The following is a 21,261-nucleotide window of genomic DNA, read 5'->3' as shown; positions in this document are numbered from 1 at the left end:
AATTTAACAGCTAATGCACTTGCAACAATCTATGCAGTAGGTTTGGTTAATGCAGTACAGCAAGTGATGCCACACAGATACCTGGTACTCTTCTCATCCTAGTCAGCAGCCCAAGACTGGTGTGGATGTCAGTGACCTGAATCAAAGGTTTAGAAGTTTCTGAGGTATCTGCAGGTTAGGAGCTGATAGCAGCAGGTGCAGTTTGCAGCCTCAGGTAAAAGCAGGTCCATGTTCCTGCAGCGTTGTCCTCTGAAGCAATACAGAGTCTAACTACAGTTAGACAAGTTTTTATGCTGGTATGGAATTAAAGATGGAATAAAAATGTAAATGCCTCATTTTTATTTAAGTAGTCCTTTGACATGCATTATTTTCAAAACTGGAACTATCTACAGAGAAAAGTTTAAGCATTTCCAGTTCCAGAGGATGCATAGTGCCTGTAACAATTAAGGAATGTAGTGGAGCACCCAATTCCACAGTGGACATCTCCTGTAGTGTGCCTGAAGCAATCTTCTCATCTGGAGCACCCACACGAGCAAGGCCAACACAAATTGTGTTTTCAGTAATTCCTGTAAGAAAGAAGATCAAATGTTTAATTTATTGACTAATGGTCCTCACATAAGGGAAAAAGTACTCAAAATGCTTAAACCTTAACACTGCTTTCTTAAAGCTCCAATTATTAAATTACTGGAGTGGCCTAGAAAGAAACTTGCTTTTAAAAGAAAATAAAGCATAAAGATGTTCATAAAGAATAATTCATTCAGGAATTGTGTTCACTTTGAGGAAACTGCTGCTTCTGATTCATTCTATGTAAAGGAGAAAATTAAGGGATTTTCATTCTAACAGTATTGAAGGAATAAACTTTTTAAATGAGGAGTAGACCTAGCTGAATTTGTTAGAAAAATATTCTGTGACACAGCTGCATCATCTTTATTAGCTTTTACCCTTTATCATCTTTATTACCCTTTTACCCTCGTGATTTTACCCTTGGTCTCAATAGATATTTCACAGTTTGCACTTGACTAGTATTAAGACTTCAAGGTGACAATCACAGTTCTGCACCTTTGGGTTAACCTAGGTTCCTGCTGGTGTTCACATAGAGCAGAGTGTGACCAGTCTAAGTAAAACAGAGCTGAGATTTTTTTGAAGCTTGACTGATCTAAAATGCTCAGAATCCTTCTGCCTCCTGCAACTCTAATGGCTCAAAGAGCTTACAGTTCCACATGGATAGAAACAATGCAGGGTTTCCAGATGGAGGCTTTGACTGGAGCCATCAGTGCACCTTCATGGATGCTCACTGAACTGTGCTGTGCTCAAGCTTGGCCAAATCCAGCTCGTGACCAGGATTTAAGGCAGCCCAAATCCACTGCAGAGCAGAATTCTGGGAGTCAGAGGAAGGGAGTTCAGAGGCTTATCAAGAGGTGTGACTGGAGAGGGGTGGTAGCGGACAGAAGCAGTGCAGTCATACCTGGTTTTTCTCCTTGGAGCCTTCTGTTTTGAATAATGGCAAGAAGCTGTTCGGCAGCTTGATTCACACTCATGTAGCGTGGTGGCTCATAAATCTTTCTTCCTCTGCAGGGAAGGAAAAGCAAAAAAAATTCACATATAACCCATTTTGTTATCCCCAGCAATCCTACAGCTTATTTCAAGAGACCTGTAGGCCAGCAGGTTGAACTTAAACAGGTCTAGGCTCCCAGGCTCAAGTGAAATTTTTAAAGAATACAGAAATCTGTTGTGCTCTCACCACACCTGTGAAACAGCTGGGCTCCAGCTGCCAGATCATTTAGATCCTAAAAGCAAATTCAGCTGCTAGAAGGAAGATGCAGGTTTTGCAGCTACTCTTGAAGGATGCATTAGACTTAAATCAAGGGCATACAACTGTTTTTCTGTTAAATGCCCTGTAGACAGATGATTACAGACTAGAAATATATTCTTAAATGCTGCTTTCTTTGCCAACTGTGGGTTCAGTCAAACAGATTTTATTTTGAACCTCCAGAATAAACAAACCTCAATGATACTGTGAGACTTCACAAATGGTAATTTAGACCAGTTACAGCATGTGTATAAAGGAGCCATTTATATTCACCACTGTCAAAACATACAGATTGCAGAGATGAGTAAGATGTGGCAAAAGCTTTTTGAATACAGTTAAATGAGGATAAGAGTATTTTCTGCATATTGCTTATTTAACTCTTTAAGAAGGGTTTTATGTACTCTGCACTTTGCACTGTTCCAGCCAGTGTACAGAAGAATGAATTTAGAACACTGTTTCAGGTATTAATCTGTTTCAGGAGGTGACAGAACAGTAGAGAAATAACATCTCATTCACCAAGAGGAAAGCCTACCCCTTTCTGACTTAGTGCTTCTCACAAAAAAAGATCATGTTCTGCTGCAACTCCATTCAGTTACTGTAAATAAAGCCAGACCCTATTGCAAGGAACAAAAGAGTTTCACTCCTTGTAAGAAGCAAAAGACAGTGGCCATCAAGAAGCACGAGAGGAGAAGGCAGGTAAAATCAGTATAAGATTAGGGGAAAAGAACCTTTTTTGCTTGTACAAAAAAACCTTTGTATGGGCACTGTGTGTTTCTATGCATTTTCAAAATGGTGACTCACTTCATGAGATTCTCCAGAGACTGCTCCTTCACTTTAATATCTGTAGAACAAAACACATTAAAACACAGGTTCCCTACAAGTGTCCTACTTAGTTTTCTATGTAGGTAAAGCTTTAACAACATTTTAGCTATTATTAATATTATAATACTATTATATTTAGCTATTAGAATATGGATCACACTGTACTGTTTCATCTGTTAGTTAATTTCAAAATCCTTTGCAATGACTTTATGCACGTGATTTTACCCAACAACAGATTCCAGAGCAACACAGCCAAATAAAAACCCTGGTAAATATACAAATAGTCATATTTGTACCATAAAATAAGTAAATACTAGCACATTTGAGCACACCAGTTCAATGGGACTACTCTTAAATTATGAGCACATTACATCACAGAAGGTGAAACAGTCTGACTGCTCGACACTGATTACATCACTGCCATGCAGGAACCTGACTTTCGTTAGCACTTCCTTCCTGTCCCAATCAAAATTTAGAACAAGCTTCTGTTATGGGAAAAAAAAAAAAAAGGATTTGGGCAAAACTGAAATAGAGAAGGGGTCAGGTAGGTAAGACTCTGTCCTCATAGCTGCAATTTTATGAAACAAACTGACCATAATCTTTCCAAGAGGAATTCAAATGTTACCCGTATTCAAATGCCCCCCACCCCCAAACTATCATGCTGAAAGCTGGATACATTTTAACTTTGAATAAGTATTCCTTGTTACATAATCAACTTCTAAACCGAAGTGACTCAGATGAAAGGGGTTAAAATGCAAAACCCCAAGATTTTAAGTGCCCAGTTTTCCAAATTGCTTCTACGTCCATGAAGTCACTTTCAGTTCAGAAGTTTATCAGCACAAACCATTGTAATGTCACATTTGCTTATCTGGTGATCGGGTCAGTTGGGTAAACACTCAATACATAGACTAAAAGGCAGGAGAGTGGCTGCTGCTCACCTAGCAAGCACAGGGTGTGCATGCCGTTCTGCCTGTTCTTCTCAATCTTGTCAAAGAAGCTCTCTGGCTTCCAAGTATCTGTCCAGAACACTATGGAAACCGTTTCTCCAAAATTGTACAACTGTAAAACAGAGAAAATGCAGTAAAACACCTGTGCAATAAGAAAAAATAAGAGCATGCAATAATGTTAAAGACCAAGACATTAACTCCCTGTAAAAATTTTACTGCAGTAACTTTAACAATGCATAATTAGTAACTTTAAATAAACTTTCTATTGTTACTTAATTCTGAAGTCCTTTTAAAGGCAAAAACTTTGTAAGATTACCAAAATTATTATTTGTTATTTCTTACTTTGGTTAAGGTTAGACAGCTTTGAATAATGCCATAATTCAATGTTTTGATTCTACTGATACAGTAGTGTTTATATTAAAATGCTGCAGATGGAAGCTCCAGCAGACAAAAGAAGTTACAGTCTAAGGAGACAGTGGATATGAAGATCTGAAGACAGATTGTGCACGAAGCAGAGAGGTACAACATGGTCTATGCACATATGGTAAAAATATTGCTAGCAGAATGCTACTAGCAGATTCTGTGTCAGGCACACTCACTGACTCTATTCTCAGTCTTAACACATTCCTTAGTGTAAATCCCTCATCTTGATGAAGACATTTGAAGCAACAGTCTTGCCAATCGTCTCTGGTGATGCAAAAGTGAAAGTCATATGTAACTTAAGGCAGTATTTGGCTTGGAAGTAGTTTTTGCCCTGAAACAGGGGAAAACCATGCATCACTTTTGGTCTGTTTAGCTCTGGAATGGGGCCACCCCAGATGGATTTTACAGCTTGCCAATATTCTGTCTGCTCAAGCCCACCAGAGAAACAGCAGCTACATGGACTACCCTTCCCACTTTCTCTGTACTCCTGGAAGAAAAAACTGCTTTTCCAAGCCCACAACAGGAGACAAAGGCACTATGTATGCTTTGGCAGAGGACCCAGTGTAGAAGCAGCTCTGGCAGCCCTGTGCCATGTGGGGATTCCCCTATACATTCTTCTGTTACTGTGGCATTAGGCTGTGGCTTTAACTCCTTTATGCTGGTAGAGCAGAACTTCAATCACAGCAGAAACAGGTTTACCTTCAAAAGCTCAAATTTTAACCATTCATGCTGATAAAATTTATTCAAAGACTCCTGGAATATAACTGAAAACATTTCCTCTTTTAAGTATTTCACTCTAGCACAAGGACAAGAACATACTGTGTACATTTCACAACCTAAAGGTTCTTCCAGTAAAGTAAATACAGGTTGAACCAATTAAGTTGCTCCTGATGTAACTTACTAGCTATTTCAAGGCTGTTCTAGAAAATGAGGGGAAAAAATCAAACTATGCTTTGCCTGTTTTTCATGTGGCTGCCTAGAACTCGTTCCCATTTTGTACCAAATCTGTAGAAAAACTATTAGTACAAGAAGTTTTTCTTTCTCCCCTTCACTGTTAGAGCATCTGGGAGTAAGATACCTTGAATCTCCCTGGAAGCATTCCTGCAATCTTCCACAAGTGCTGCAATGTCTGACACCAACCTAAGTGCTTCCCATCAGCACCTGAAACCACTGCAGCCACTTCCCTAAAGCAGCAGTCTTTGTTCAGGACAGAAAGTGTTCTCAATTAACCTTAAATCTTACCTTGTCCCATTGGTATTCTGATAACCCAAGGAAGAAAAACTTCCCTCTGCCCTTTAGGAAAGGAAAGGATGTGAAGAAATGGGAAAAATACTATTATCTGAGAGGTATTTTGTTGGGAATTAGAACTCCTAAACCACTCTGCCACATGTTATGAATGAGTTGGACATTCAACTTCATACCCTACCATGCTTGTTCCGATTGTTATCGTTCTCTTTTCCATTACTCATTACAAAGATTCTCCAGCCTCTTTGCCAACAAGAAGTTAAGCAAGTTATCCTTTTTTGTACAAGCCCTGCCAGTCATTCACTGATCTGCCCTTTGTTTACTGGGTTTTGCATTAATACTGAAGCCTGGATGTCAAAAAAGGGTGAAACATTTTTGTTGGAAATTGCCTGACTATTCAGTAGAAATACCTTCAGAACACCTTCATGAAGTATTGATACCACAGAAAACTGTACTTACAATCTCAAAAAATTACACCCCTTTTCTTAGCACCTGGAAAGCATAGAAGTAGTTTCTACACCAGTAAGATAAGAGTGGGACATATTTTAATAACCTCCTAGAAGTGCTTTTGCAGTTTACATCCTTCTACTAACTAAACTTGTGAAGAACAGATTTCCTAGGATTAATGCACACATATTTTTACTTAAAATTAAAAAAGGGGGAATACTACTTTGGAAAGTCCCTGGTACACCATCAAGCTAAATGCTGAGGAACTGAAGTAGTAAGTTGATACCTCTATTGTGCTTGAATACTTATAACCAGTTACCTTACAAACGCTTCTACAGACACAAACCAATATTTCTTTCTCATCCAGTATTTGGTCTCTGCAGATGTGTGACATTTAAGCAAATAAAGGAACTGCTCTACATCAGGGCAAGCTTGCATTAAAGAAGGAACACATGACCGTATCAGAACTTACACTTTAAACGCTCTCCCTGTACCTCATGCAGAATTCAATTTGTTCCTAATTTAGTTTCCTCTGCTGTGTTCTAATTTCAACCTCTTGAACTCATGCATGAAGTATTTGACTTTCAAGAAAAGCCTTGCAGCACAGAGAGCAGTAAATGCCAAGAATTGCACTACTGTCCTAAGGATTCAGGAGTTACAGAAGACTGCAGCTCCACTAAAGACAAAACCCACTGAAATGAAAAAGCATTCTTTCCACCAACCATAAAAGGCCGAAGAGGGTCCCAAAATTCCAGGAATCATGCTTTCCACTGAAACAGACTGTCTGACATCCAAGGAGTGTTACAAGACAACTAAGGATGACTGCCATGCTTCGAGACTGTTCCCAAGTTCAGTAAGAAGATGAGCTCTGTGTGTTTGCAGAGACAGGATCAGGCTGTACAGTGGCTGGCACAGCTCTAAAGAGGCAACAGCAAATGAAATTTCACAGCAAACTTGTGTGTGCTGCACTCTACATGAAGCAGGTGGGGTTTAGGAGTGGGCAATGTGTGTTCTTTACAAGCCCAAACATCTCAGGCATTGCACTTGCACTGAGCAGCAGATTTGTTAGAGTGCCTACATTCTGTCAGGCACAATTGCCAGAATTTCAAAGGGGTGCAGTGAAATGGTTGGACAGATACTTTGTGTTTTCAGCTTGGAAAGCAAACTTCTGCTCAAAACCAGAAAACTTTCAAAAGGTAATTTTGAAAGACCTCAGTCTTTGGAAATACCCCTTTCTCTGCACCCTCCCCCCAAGTAGTAACTGGCTTAAGCAAAACTTTGTGCACTCAAATTTAGCAATGCAATAGCTCGGGTCAGCAAAGGAAGCCAGAACTCTCTACTCTGAGGCAATGCCCTGCTGCTAGAGTTTTCTGCCTCACCAAATACTGCAGAAAGCTGTTCTTCAACTCACAGTTACATCACCTCAGAAAAAGATACACCTTCCTATTTTATTTACACACATGATATGAAAGAATGATTGACAACTTTGGGTGCTTCATTTCTGTTAGTATTCTAACCCTTCTATTAATGGTATTTCTTATTTTACTTCTTGTTTATACAAGCAGAATTGATTTCAAATTGAGAGGCCAGAATGAACTGTGAACGAAAAGGTGCTGTACTGTGATTTCACCTTGGAAAGTCTTCATGAAAGTGGAATTCCAATGGAAGTGCTGAGCTACTTTGTTAAAGACCAGTCTGAATGATATCAGATATCTGAAACTGTCCTGATCAATTGTCCTCACTTGAAATAGTGGTGTGGTTAATCACCACAAAAATTTAGGGCACAAAAGACGGAACAAGCTGAGACTAAATAGGGAAATTAAAAAAGGAAGATCCACCATCCCCTCTAAAAAGTACTAAAGCAAGCAGGAGAGAAGACACAAAATAATATTAAAGGTCAGTTAGCCAACAGCTGCAGAGAAACCAAGAAGCAAACATTTCAAAACACAGACATCTATTTTTACAGCATCTTTACCAGAATTATTGCTGTATCAGCTTCAATGGTGACACAGCAATTTTTCACTTATGAACCTACCTCCTTTTCTAACATTTCAAATAGCTTCAGAGCTGGTCACATATCTGGGATTCTTCCCCAAAAAAAGGAGTTACTGCATTCTTCAGACCTGCCACCATACACAACCAAACACCTGAGACCCTGTAGGGCTGAAATGCCACGGAGCTATGTTCTGGTCACAGGTTACACTGCAGATAGCTCTCACAGCACAGGCGAGTTATGGAAATTCAGATTCTTCTCAGCCTAATCACAAGCCACTGGTAGGAACTAACAGGCTTTTTCTCCTAAGACTATTGCTCAAAGGATTTAGAGGCTGCAGAGCACTTTGCATTATCCCAGGTTACTGCCCAATAGATCCCAATCAGCACACTCAGAAAAGCTACGACATACTTTATCTTTGTCATAGGGGTTCTGATGTGATGCTATGGAATGTCCATCCTCAAAGATAAGGAACCTGAGTCAGGATTTTCCCTTTATTCTCCCTAACTTGTTAACAACCCTCCGGACCATATGCATCAAATAAAAGGGCTTCTACTGTTCTCTGTATTATATATTGTTGCTTGATAGCAGCTTAAGAAGTAGTGTGATTGTCAACAAAGAGGTAGCAGGAATCACTCAATCTTTGTTTTTGCTTGGAATTGGTCATATGAATCAACCACAAGCCTAGCTCTAGCTCTTTACACTACCTTATTTAGTATCACAGGCTTTTGGCAACTTCAAATGCCTCTCATGAGAACCTCCATATGAAACTGAAATGTTTTACCATTCACATATATGTGGCTTTGACTCCTTTGTGTACTGCAAGCCAAGAGATTGGCCCAGCTGTCCTAAAAACTTCCAGTCCCCTTAGTACATGCCAGAGAAAAAGGAACTGTGAAGAAAACACATTTGATTGAGGGAAACCCACTCCATGTCACTGCAGTCTTCAGAAGGCAGCTGAGACAGATCACATCAAATCAGTTGAAGGGACAAGCATATTTTGCTTTGGCTGCCTCTTGGATCTGCTTAGGAAACAGCCACTCCACAAGCAGAACAAAATTCAGCTATCAAAATACTGAGAAAGCAAACTTGAATAGGAGGGGATTTGTCCCTCAAGGTAATGTCACCTTATCTTTAAAAACCTTCTAAGAGTCTTTCCATCAATATCAAGCAATGTTTCCTTCCTGCCCTGAAGGTGACTCAGGTTACTTATATGGAATGAAGATATCTAAAAGAAAAAAAAAATAAACAAAACCCCAAACCTGATTAAATAGATGTTTCTAGGTCATGTTTGCTGGAGACAAATGGCACTAAGTTGGACAGCAATGGTGAATAATGAAGAAGTGTGACTAGCACTGATTTAACCTTTAACTGGCTTGAGAAATGAATACTAACTTCTTAAAGGCTCAGAAGCTGGCAGTAACTGAAAAAAAATCAGTGATGGAAAAACAATTTAACAGTCATTTTGTGTAAAGTCCCTCCTGTTGGAGCAAAGAGTGTTTTTGAAGATTAAGGCACACAGAGGGGGTGGGACTCAGAGGCTCCACTCCTGCAGTCACTGCAGGTTTTCTATTTGACTATACTATGAGCACAGTAATTAATGACAGCATCCTTCAGCTTCATCTTTAAGTAGTATTTTTCAACTTGACACTGGAAATGTACTCACCTGTTTAGTAGAAACTCAAAAATAACACAGTAAGCATTGCTTTTGCATTTAAGTGATCACCTGCTAGCAGAAAAGCTATTTGTTATTATAACTGTAATTGTCTTACAAGAATTAAGTGGACTGCAAGTAAAAAACCCGAGATGCGTCACTGAAAGAAAGAAGGGCACATGCAGATGTTTGTTCTGAAGCTATTCAGGTGGAAAGTGGGTACATCTTAAAACAAAGGCAGCTCTTTGCTATAACATGTTTTTTTCCTAGCTACCCAACCAAATGCTTTCAAAACGAGTGCCACTCAGAAATGAGCATCTCATTTTAGCCTTTTATCTCACCCTGTGACTTGCCTCCAGCTTTGCACTTCAGTTCTCAATCTTTTCTCTTTATGTTGATGCTGTGATCTCAAGCCATTTCAAGTTGCATCATTCCTTCACATGCACCACAGGTCAGCATGCTGCAGAATCTTCTGGATGTGTTTCACCAGCAATAGTTCTACCTCAAAGACACATTACCAGCACTGGGTCAGAGAGAATTTTGTCCTTAGAGCACCACTCTGGCCAGTGACCTTCCCAAACCAACCCAGGTGTCATGCACATTAGAAAGGAAGGAGAAATATGCAAATTAGAGATCCTCAGTCTCCTGCCTCTTTATTCTACTGCTAAAAGCCTTAGCAGTCAGCCCTGTTCTGAAAAACTGAGAGCGGGGAGCACAGGTAAAGCCTGTCCACCCCTGGCAGTCTGTGCAGATATCAAAGTGCCTGACTGTTCTCACTGGTGGTTGTGCCCCACTACAACAAACAGTCAGAGTGACAAACACACCCACATGGCAGACTCCAGACAAGGGAGGTGAACCTGCAGAGAACATGCTAAGAGGCACTGACACAGGAGCACTTTTCTTGGCTTCTCTACCATAATCATATTCATTTGTTTTTAAGGGAAAACAGCTTCTTCAGCCTTGGAAAGAAAAAATCTGGTACAGTGAAGCACAGCAAAAACAGTGTAAGAGAGGCACAGCAAGTCACAGAGCCTTATGCACAGTCACACTACCACTTTGCTAAATTATACTGTCCCATCACAGTTAATCAATCTCTGAGAGCTTCCAAGAAGTTAAATTTTCAAAATTAAAACCCCACTCTTTTTGCAGTTTTCCAAAAGAGCTTTGCTAATTCTGTTACATGAGTAAGATAATTCAAATAAAGGACTTTTAATTAGATATGCAGCCCTCTTTATTATTTGGCAAGAACTACAGCTATGGAATGAAGGTAACAAACCATCACTGATGCTCTACCAACTTCACTGAATCACTGTACAGGAAAACTGCACAGTACCAGAGTGTTGTTGGCTGCACAGAAACACTGCTCTGTTGACCAGAGAGGCTCTTTTGTGACCAGACTGTGCTGTAGCTGCATTTCACTGACGGCCTAATCAGCAGTTCCAGCTCACTACGCACATGGCTCTCTGAACGGCGTATAAAGGTGTTTCCTGTTTTTCTCTACTAAGAAAGAGAGAGAGTTTGTATCACAATCAGATTAAAACAAGAAAAAAAAGCAAAGCCTTTTCTGTGGTGAAGCAAAAGAGGAATCCCTCCTATACCAGACAGGAACTTTACAATTTGAGACACAGTAACTCCAAAACTAAATTGATGGCAGGAGACAGTCATAAACTCAAAGGCTTTTGAAAGAAATTATAAACTTCCAACACAACTCAAGCTAATCAAAGGCTGTATTTTTGTAAGATACACCTCACTTGCTGTTCATGCCAGTAAGGAGCAATCAAGAATTAAACATACAACTGGTTACATTCTGCCTGGTAACACAATCACCATTTCCTAAAATGCCTTATATGACAACAGGAATGTTGACTTAGGAGAAGGCCGCCCCTCCCAAGCCAGAATGGAAAAGGGGACTAATGCCAGAGTTAATAACATCACATTTCCTTTATGGTCTGCTCCCTTCAGCATAGGATAAGGAAACAGCAATCTAATCTTCAAAACTCTGCATATGTGAATAACCTTATGGACTGTTTATAGTATACTCACATTAGGTTTCCAACTAACCTAAAAGTTCTGTACTCCTCCTTCCTATGCCTGGCTGAATTGTGGGGGAGGCAAACTTCCAGAAAACTTTAAAAACTGTTTGGGCCTTGCATCTTCCTTCCTAATGAATGTCAGAGAACAGTAAAAAAGACAGCAAGTAGTGGAAACTACTTGTCAACAGCCTGACAGCAGAAGCAAACTTGGCACCACCATCAAGTCAAAAGGGGAAGGGTGAGCCCCAGCCACAACTCTTGTTTTGCCCACCCCAGTAGGTGCAGTCGGGCGACAGCTGCTCTCTGTCTGCTGTACATGTAGATTTTAGACACCAAGAAGCCTATTTCCTTCCTAAAAGACAATTTTGCCCAAGTCTTGCAGCAATAGGCAGGTATCACTAAGAAAGTGCTCACAAGAAGAATTATAAAGAGTGTGAATGATGTGCAGCATTCCATTTAGCATCAGCTAACGGGACAGGTGTCAGTGCATTGGTTTTGAGCCAGGTCAAAGAGGGCACTCAGATTTCTGATCAAAACCAAACATAATACCCAAACTCATCACAACAGATTTTCTGCTGTTGGCCAGCATTATTATTTGAATGGAGTTTGGAGTATTTGAGTTAGTCAGTGGAAATTTGAAGGTACCAGGCGCTTGCTGAAATTAAAATAAATTGTGTTCTTTTGTGTACTGCTAGGAAAGAATTCCTCCTCCAGTGATGGAAAGTTATTGTTCAAACCCCCAACTTGTCTGTAGTACATTTACATTCCTGTGCTTGCTTTTGGCTTTCATAAAGCGGGAACTTGGTTTAGGGGTTACATACACAGGGAACCATTCTGAACCTTGGGAGGGCAGCTTCTATGTTAGAGTGATGAATGAAAACAAGAGGGGGAAGCATCATCTCATTAATATGTGATCAGTTATGATTGATACACTGCCACAATATCTTTCATGCAGTAAAAGTAATAATGGACCTACACGTGTAAAAGGAAGTATTTTCTTGGGGAACAGTAGGCCTTTTCTACTTTAGCCATTCAAGATGCACAAAAACTGTCATTTGTTTTACAAGTCCTTGGCTAGGCAAATCTCTCCTCCCTCATCACATGGGCAGAATGTGGGGACAGATCAAATTTATTAGAGAAAGAGTGCACCATATTCAAGACTTTGGAATTAGTTATGATCTGAGTTGGACATATATGCAGCCTTGTGCATGTATTTCTTATATGACAAGATCAGCATAGTTCTCTACAGGGTAACAACCTTATTTAAGAATAAACATCAAGTATTACCTGATACCTGATGCTACCATCAGTAGTAGAAGGAAGCCTACATGAGCAAAACTTTATCTGTAAAATAGCTTTAAACACCCAAGGCTCCTGGGGCAGAAGGAAGTCAGAAAGCAGAGAAGAACACAAGTGTTACTATTCATTTTCATATGAGCTCATCAAAAGAAGCTTTTGCTGACATGTGGCATGCTAAAAGGAAGTGTTAAAAAATTGTAACATTAAGTGTGCAGTTGGTGCAGATCTTCAAAGTTGGGATTGCAACATGCACTGCCACAGCAGTTGAAGAGCTCACCAATTCTAAGCTTAGCACTTGTAAAATAACATATGTACACACAAAAATATTACCTGTAAACCACAGCAGCCCACTGCATTCATTATTGAAGCATTATGAATGACCTTGTAAGGAATCCCCAATTTTACTGCACGTAACACTAAATCACTGTGTGTTGTGGCCCTGTGGCAAGAAAAGGAAAGAATTAAACATTGAAAACATGATGTTACCAAGTGTTACTAGCACTATAGTTTGTTTTGAAATAAAACTAAACCCTTCACAACAAGGACAATGCAGAGGTGGCAAAATGGCAACAATATCCTAGTGGTTACAGGAAAATAAAAACTCCAGTAAGGCTTCCATATGTCATCCTCCCCAGCTGAAATGTCCGCAACCTCAGCATGGTACAGCTCTTTGCCGCTTTCTGGCATCTTTAAAACTGTAACACTATTACAACTGTTACTTTGTAAAGTAGCCTTGGCAAGTACTTGAAAAGGAAATTTCCATGTATCCTTTGTCTTCTGCAGGTGTCTGTTGAACATGCCTTGAACTGCCAACTCTGTTTGGCACAAACTTCCACAAAACTCCAGGATTTCATTACTGGCTGCACAGCCAGGCCCTCTCCCGTCTGCACCAGTGTGTGCCAGGAAAGCCCACGCACAGACAAGAACTCTGAACAGACAGAGGTGAACTACACATTTACTTAGAAAAAACAGCCTTAGACTGAATCAATTTTCATAATATTTAACCCAGATTACTTAAATTAACAATGCCTAAATCTGAGTGATCAAGTTTATTCAGAAAGAGTTAAGAATATTGTAGTTTCAAACAGAGCTCCAGGTCTAAGGCTCAATAAACACCTTGCAGTAATTGACTGCTGCAAGAATTACTGGGTTTGCAGTTAGCAGTTGAGATTGGAGCCCTTCTAAAATGGTCAGTACACACAGATTGAGCAAATAATTGAACTGCAACAATGTTTACATATGTATTTTGCTTGTATGTATGCTTATTTGTATGTGAAATATGAAAATGCACCTACCCTTGCCTAAATTTATCAAACCTGATCAATGACCTTAGACATCCCATTCCCAAGACATACCACACACTTCTGTGTAGCCATTCCAAAGAAGAAAGGAAAGAAACAACATATGGCCATCAGAACAATGAACTAGGAAAATTGCTTTCACCCTGGCCTTGTTCAGTTACTCTAGCAGAATTCCCCTGGTTTTAGCCTGATAATTTCGATGCTGTGTGTTTGACCAGCACCCAGTCAGCAGATCAGGTGCTTCAGACTGGAACACAAATGCGGCAGCAGCTGGCAAGGCTGTAAAGATCAATATTTTAAAAAAGAAATCAATTTCAGTGGAAGAAAAAAAAAATGAGGAATGTGAATTTGGGAAATCTGAAACCCTTAAACAAACAGGATCCTAGACCTAGGAGAAGGCAGTAAAGTGATCTGAGCCAATACTTTAGTTACTACACAAACATTGCTCCTGACTTCCAGAAGCAAAGGTGATTTAAGAACGTCTACTCTAAGAGAAGAGGAGATTGGTTTTACAGCGCTGTGTTATTCCCTGCACAAACAAAGGACAAGGAGCACTGGAGGATTTTGTGGTTATGCTAATACTGACCAAGGGATCAGCTGGCTTTATTCACTGAAATTTGCTGCAGCCAGTACTTTTTTTTCCCCCAGTAGATCTGTCTATAATGACTGTAGCTAAGGGCAGAAGCGCCCTTATGAGCATTCAGCTAATACCAGGAAAAGTTTCATGGAATCATCCCTCCACAGCCAAAACTACAGCAGTACTTTCTGTCACTGACACAGACATTAAGTTTTATGGGTAGCAATAATATGAATATTAACACCAGCCTAGAGTGGTGGATTTTCCACTGTACTACTAAAGTTGTCAGGCTCTTGTAGCACATCCATGGGTGTTACCACATACACAGATAAAAACTTGCAGAGAACAGTGAGGATGACAGGGCACAGCCTGCTTTATTGCTTTAACCATTAACCACCAACACCTGGCATTTCCTGTGGCTGCCAAGTACTCTGCTCACCTGCAAATATACTTGAAAGTTTGTGACCAGCTAAGTGGCTTCTATCCTCCTGCCCTCTGGCCTCTCTTAGGACAGAAACATTCAGTACTCTGTCCTAGCAACCTCACAAGCTCCTAAATCCTTAGGGTTCTTTGTGAGCACAGAAGCAGTTCTAGCTGCTCTAGTAAGAGCTAAGAACATAAACATTTAGAGAGAAGCAAATCATTCCAAAAAAAGGGTAGTTTTTAACCGTTATGTAGTATGTTGACCAGAAGTGAAGTATTTTGACATTGAAACTAATGATAACTGAGGCAGATCAGAGTACTGCTTACAAGTAGCAGCTACATTTCAGTCCATGTAGTTTGTTTATTTCATCTTGTGTACTTGTATCAGTCAGTGGAGCAGAGCACAAGGGTACAGGTAACATGGCTCCACGATCTGCATGAATGTCAGTTTTAATGTAACTATGGACTGCAAGTATAATTAACATTTCTGAAATACAGGGTCATGTGCCCCTAATTAGTTTAATATAATATTCTCTTGCCAATTGCCTTCAACCTGTATTAATTTATTACATAAATTATCCGCTTTTGACAGATGTGCACATTGCTCCTTTTTTCATAAACTCCATTTTTTCCCTCACAAATAAGGTGCTCAGATTTCATTTTTCTTGTGCCCCTTAACACTGTGGTATAAATCTTGCATCACCAGCTGGAGACGAAAAGCTCTTCTGCATGGCTTGACATTACAGATTGATGATGCCTGACCAAAGAGACAGAAGGAGATCCTTCTGCTCATAGAAAAAGACTGTATTTCCAGCAGGAATAAAAAGTGGAAACAAAAGACCTAATAAACCAACATGAGAAGACATTTATAACGACATAAGTGATTTTAAAACCTAGCATATATTAAAGCAGATGATACAACAAATAATCTGTATTGATTCTAAAACAACTGAGTATAAATGCTGCAGTTTATAAGTACAAATAGGAACAAAAAGAATATTCCCCTAAAACAGCACATTTCTTATTTATGTGATAATATAGAATTTCTTCTGTTAGCAGACAAATCATGAGGCAAAGCATTTGTTATAAAAGGTAGCACAGAGAATAAAATGATAAATGAAATTATAAGTATCTGCATAAGGAGATTCATAAATCCTGGAGGGTCCACATTCCTATCTATAATGGACATCTGGGCAAGGAAACTCTAAAGCAAGATAAAGTGAAGACAACTGTAAGTATATGTTTAATACAATAAGGAATATACAGACATAAAAAGTGTTTCTGGTCTGAAAATCAATTTCCTTATAAAGAATTACAGTTGCAGAGTTGGCTTCTTCCTATTGGAAAAAAAGGAGTGGTGAAGCTACAGCAATAATTAAAGCATTGCTGTCTTACCCAAAAGGATCACCAACCACAAGAAATGCGATGTCACAAACATCAGCTTCTTTTAAAAGGGTATCTGCATCTTGTTCCACCATTTCTCGGTCAGCCAAAATCAGTTCTTTTCCATAAAATTCTTCCTAGAAATTGAAATTAATAAAAAACATGAAAATAAGACACTTTGGAATGTTTTTGTATCTCTCTGGGAGCTCGCTGAGGAACACAGCCAATGGACACTGGAACGGGTAACTTCCTTATTCTCCACAGCAGCCTGCCCCATGTCTTGGAGAACCTCACCTCTGCTTGCAAGAACACCTGAGCTTTCCATAAAGCAGCTCCTGAGCTGATAAAAAATAGTGAATGTGAACTTTCTCCTGATACTGACTTGGTTTTCCATGCTTTCTGTGTCAGTTGAGGAGCTGCACCTAAAGCAGCTCAGCCACACCTGCACACTGAGGGTACCTGGGTGGACTCCAGGCAGAGTTAATTTAGCCTGCTGCTGTAAGGCATCTCCTCTCACAGCCTGAGCACAGGTCTTAGGCTACTTACAATACTGGCACCAAACCAGATAAAAATACCTCACTAGCTACACCACAACCTGTTCTCTCAGATTTTTCCTTAGTACGTTTTAGCTAACCACATCTAAGGAATGACTTCATATTAATCCTTCATCTTGAGTTCTCTTTAAGAAGTACTTTACCAAGTATACAGGTAAACATGTATTTGATCATGTCCTTAATTTTTCTTCAGCACCTCAGTAATCATTGTGTCTCTTTGTACATTTTAAATGTTTTAAATTTCCAGAATCAACTTCGCACATGTAAATGAAACTTCAGTTAGTTCTAGAACATGTTGTCTGATCACACTGAAAACATCTGCCATGTTGTGTCACCATGTATTTTACATGCTCTTTACATGATTAAAGTTTTTTTCCAGGGCTAAGACCAAGAAAGGTATTTTTGTTCTAAGTAGTAGTAAGCAATTACATGTGGTATTACAAATATTAATAAATTGATAAAACTGCCCAGAAAGGTTTTTCTCTGACTTCAGAACAGTGAATTGATAAGAGTAACTATCATACCTGTACAGAAGTGGAGTGGTGCTTCCATAAAAAAATCCATCCCATAGTAAGAGTAACAGGTATGGGACTTCTGTTACCAAGTTCCCTTTCCTAAATATGAGTTTCTGCCCGTTTTAGGGTAGGTTTTCCTAACTCCATAAAATCAGGATATTATTTTCCTTGTGAAACAGACCGCAACCTGTACAGATTCGCCAGAGAGGGGACCAAATAAATGTGTAAGCAAATCTTGCATCTGTGATTCGGAACCATTGGCAGTCACCCTGGAGCAATGCAGAGATCTGTACTAAGCCAACTACGGCAAATTTTGACGCCCCACAGGTTTGCACTAGGTTTTCATCACCTCAGCCCAGATGCACATCAGCAGAAGGGGAGAGCACTCCATAACAACACCACACATCCCTTTCCACGAGCTGCCATTGCAGCAGGCTGCCTTTGGCCCAGCGCTGTGAGCAAACGCATGCTCCAGAACAGACTGGGTGCAGTCCCAGGAACACACAGCTTGCCTTCATCCAAGGGAATCTATTTGCATGCTTTGAGACTGCTCCACAATGCTAATCAAAGCATGCTAAGTAGAGAATACATAAAAAGTAATATCTGGGCTCACTGGGAGGTTACCGGGTCCAAACAGGTCTTTCACCAAACTCAGGGCCAACTTGGATGGTCAACATCAAGTAACTTTAAACAAACATTTTAGGCCAAGCCAATAAACAAGCAAGCCTTGCCATTTGAATCTTATGACCTGATTTTAATACCATCAAGACAGGAGGATTTCTGGGAAGTCTCTGCAAGCAAAGATGTGCTCTTTACTTCCTGAGAGTTTTCATCTAATTTTTCGTGGCACTTAGGAGAGACTGACCTTCAGATCAGTAAATAAACTATTCAGCACTGTCACTTGTATGTAAACCAGGCTGTATTATAAACACTTACTTGGTTATTAACTCCTATATTCCCTCTTAGGTGTTTTAGGTAAGACAACATTTTTACTTTGTTTTTATTGATCTTTTTTCCCCAGTTATCTCATCTTTGGCATTTCAAGGTTTGCAAAAGACTTAAAGCAGTAAGAAATATATGACAAGAAAATCCAAAATAACCACATCAAAAATTGTTAGCATTTTCCTGCCATTCAGTGTTTTATTTTCAGATGGATAGGAATCCATTAATTTTTCTTTTGATAGCAAATGCTCATTTTGAAAAGTAAAAATCTCCAAGTGATGCTTTCCATTTAGCAGTTTTCCAACTATCAAACAACCACAGAGAAGAACCTTTTGTTTTGAACGGACTGACTACAATTTAGACTTCAATGCACTGAAAAGAAACATAAACCACAGAGCATGTCTTCACACAGCAGATAGGCCAGAGATGCTCCAAGCATTCTAGCCTACCCTCTACATGGAAACCGTGAAATGCTGATTACAAGCTGAAAGTCTCACATGCTCTATGTACATGCAGCTCTGCATACAGGTACACTGTGGCCATACAGCACCCAAGACTCAGAGAGCATCAGCTTATTCAGAGGCAACATCTCTGGTCTGTGGGCAGCTATGCTATTTTTTGGTATTATTTCAGCATTAAACGTCATCCTTCTATGACCGTCCTCAGAGTTACAATTTGCTCATTTTTACTACCCTTGTCTCCCATGATGGAAACTTTATCTCCCCATTGTCCACCAGCCCATCTCTGACTGTGCCTGTTCTGGGAATGCCAACATGCTCAGGCAGCTTGGCCCACGTGGAAACGTGAGACAATCAAATTGTCATTCCCAGCAGGCATGCCATAACACCTCAGGCTGATACAGAGGCGTAGGCCTTCAAAACATGTATTTTTCTGGTATGACTTCTGGGGTTTATTTTTTGTGTTTTTCAACAGATTAGACACTTTCTAACCAAATCCTCCAGTATGTCACGGTCTGCACATATTGGTAGGTTTTGAGATGAAAACTAGTGCCAACAGTTGGTAGAAAGGAACATTTTATTTTTGCTGCAGTCTTCTTGCAAGGTAGCAGAAGAAGTTCTCCTATAAAACACAGTACGTGAAGGTCACGTACATTTCTCCCGAGAGCGGGCACCGCTGATTTCTCCCACGGACCCCCCAGCCCCACACGGCCCCGGCACCGGAGGCCTCGGGCCCTGCGGCCAGACCTACCAGAGCTTCCTTGCCCACGGTGAGCACGGACGTGTAGGCCTCCAGGTACACCCTGCGGCAGCGCCGCACGGCCTCCAGCCCCTTCACCGTGATGTCCTTGGCATCCCCCAGGCCCAGCCCCACCAGGTACAGCATGCTGGGGCAGCGCCCGAGCCAACACCGGCCCGGGCAGGGAAACGGAAGCGCGGACAGCCGGGGCTCCGCACGCCCCACCGCTCGCCGGGACCCGGCCGCAGCTCCGGGGACAGCCCGGCCCCCGGCTTCCCGGCTCCCCGCTTCCCGGCTCCTCTCGCCCGGCTCCCGGCTCCCCGCTTCCCGGCTCCTCTCGCCCGGCTCCCGGCTGCCCGCGGCGCGGTCGGGGCGCAGGGGCGGCCGGGAGTTGTAGTCCCGGGCCGCAGGCGGGTTATGGCAGCGGCGGGCAGGCCCGCTCCGGGCGGTGTCCCCGCGGTGCCGGTCGCCAGCGGCCACAGCATCCCGGTGCTGGGGCTCGGTAAGTGGTGGCGGGCCCGTCCAGAGCCCGCCTCCCTGCCAGAGGCGCTGTGACAGGGCGGGGGGCACCCCGGGGCCCGGCCTGGCCGGCTCGGCCGGTTCGGCGCTGCCCCTGGCCCGCAGCCGGACTGGCCTCGGGGCAGCCCGGAGCGGAGCCTCCTGCCCAGCTGCCCGCGCTGGGCCGGGCGGGCCGGTGCTCCTCCGAGAGCCCCGGTGTTCCCGGTGAAGCTTCGTGCTCCTGCCAAACGGACCAGCCAGGCCTGCTGGGGAGCGCTGGCGGTGTGCTGCGAGCCGCTCCCCTCCCACCTCACCCGGGGCTATGTGCCGTGCTTGGGTTTGGGTGTGTTTTCTTACCAGGCTTGGGAGCAGACTTTTCTTTAGAGCAGACTCTCCTGACAGAATTCACCTTACTGCACCTGTTGAACTGGGATCCTGTGTAGGAATCTCAGCATCTATGAAGCACAAGGGAATAGTGCTTGATGATGATGAGTATTTGATGCTGCTGTCTCTTACACAGTCACTATGTAGTGAGCAAATGGCTTATGTCGTTCAAAACTTACTTTTTTCTTTTTTTTCTTTTGTGTTTTGGTTGATCATTTTGGCCTGTAACTCTTACTGCCAATATACTTTTCTTGGAGATTTTTTAAATTCAAATTAAAGAACACATTATGTAACTAGTCTTTTTTAGAGAACGGACTCTGTTGTCTTATGTCCATTGTTTCAGAATACGCTGAACTGTGTGTCAGGCTGTCTACAGAACCACCTTTTTATTGGAGGGTGTAATACCTTTCTTGGGTTATGGGAAGAGTAAACTGACTAGAAAGTAGACATGCACAAAGACTCCTTTGTACTCTCCACAGTAGCTGCTCCCTGTCCTTTTGCTGTATTGGAAAGTTCTGAGCAGTCTCTTATTACTCCTGAATTCATACCACAGTAAATGGATAGTGGCATACAAGAAAATCAAGTTTGAACTTTTCTGGCCCAGTAACTTCTGCCAGGTATGGCTTTCCAGGAACTTCTCTTAACTTTCAAAGAACTTCTCTTGACTTACAGTGGTGGTGTTGTCATGAGCAGGCTTTGGTTCTTTGATGTCACTTACTTATCTTGCTGGAGTAACACTTTGCATACTGCTTTACACAGTCTACAGATCTTTGAGGATTGTGTCATAGATAGGAAGCAGTCAGGTCGTTTTAAG

General features: G+C 41.4%; 1 protein-coding gene across 1 annotated transcript; it reads right to left on the bottom strand.

The window, feature by feature from the left end:
- Positions 1-134: 134 nt before the first annotated feature.
- Positions 135-20,050, bottom strand: DPH5 (diphthamide biosynthesis 5). The gene is given in 9 exon segments (XM_066192351.1): positions 135-566; positions 1,466-1,569; positions 2,612-2,651; positions 3,571-3,691; positions 13,004-13,112; positions 16,370-16,494; positions 19,578-19,725; positions 19,727-19,861; positions 19,863-20,050. Coding segments are annotated over 9 exon segments (1,194 nt in total). The 3' UTR covers positions 135-342.
- Between the last annotated feature and the right edge of the window lie 1,211 nt (positions 20,051-21,261).

The sequence above is a fragment of the Chamaea fasciata genome, unplaced genomic scaffold (genome assembly GCF_029207755.1).
Source record: "Chamaea fasciata isolate MVZ Bird 193981 ecotype frontalis unplaced genomic scaffold, bChaFas1.0.hap1 SCAF_10, whole genome shotgun sequence".
Classification (NCBI taxonomy): Eukaryota; Metazoa; Chordata; class Aves; order Passeriformes; family Sylviidae; genus Chamaea; species Chamaea fasciata.
Note: the sequence above shows the minus strand (reverse complement) of the source record. Positions and strands in the feature narration are given on the sequence as shown.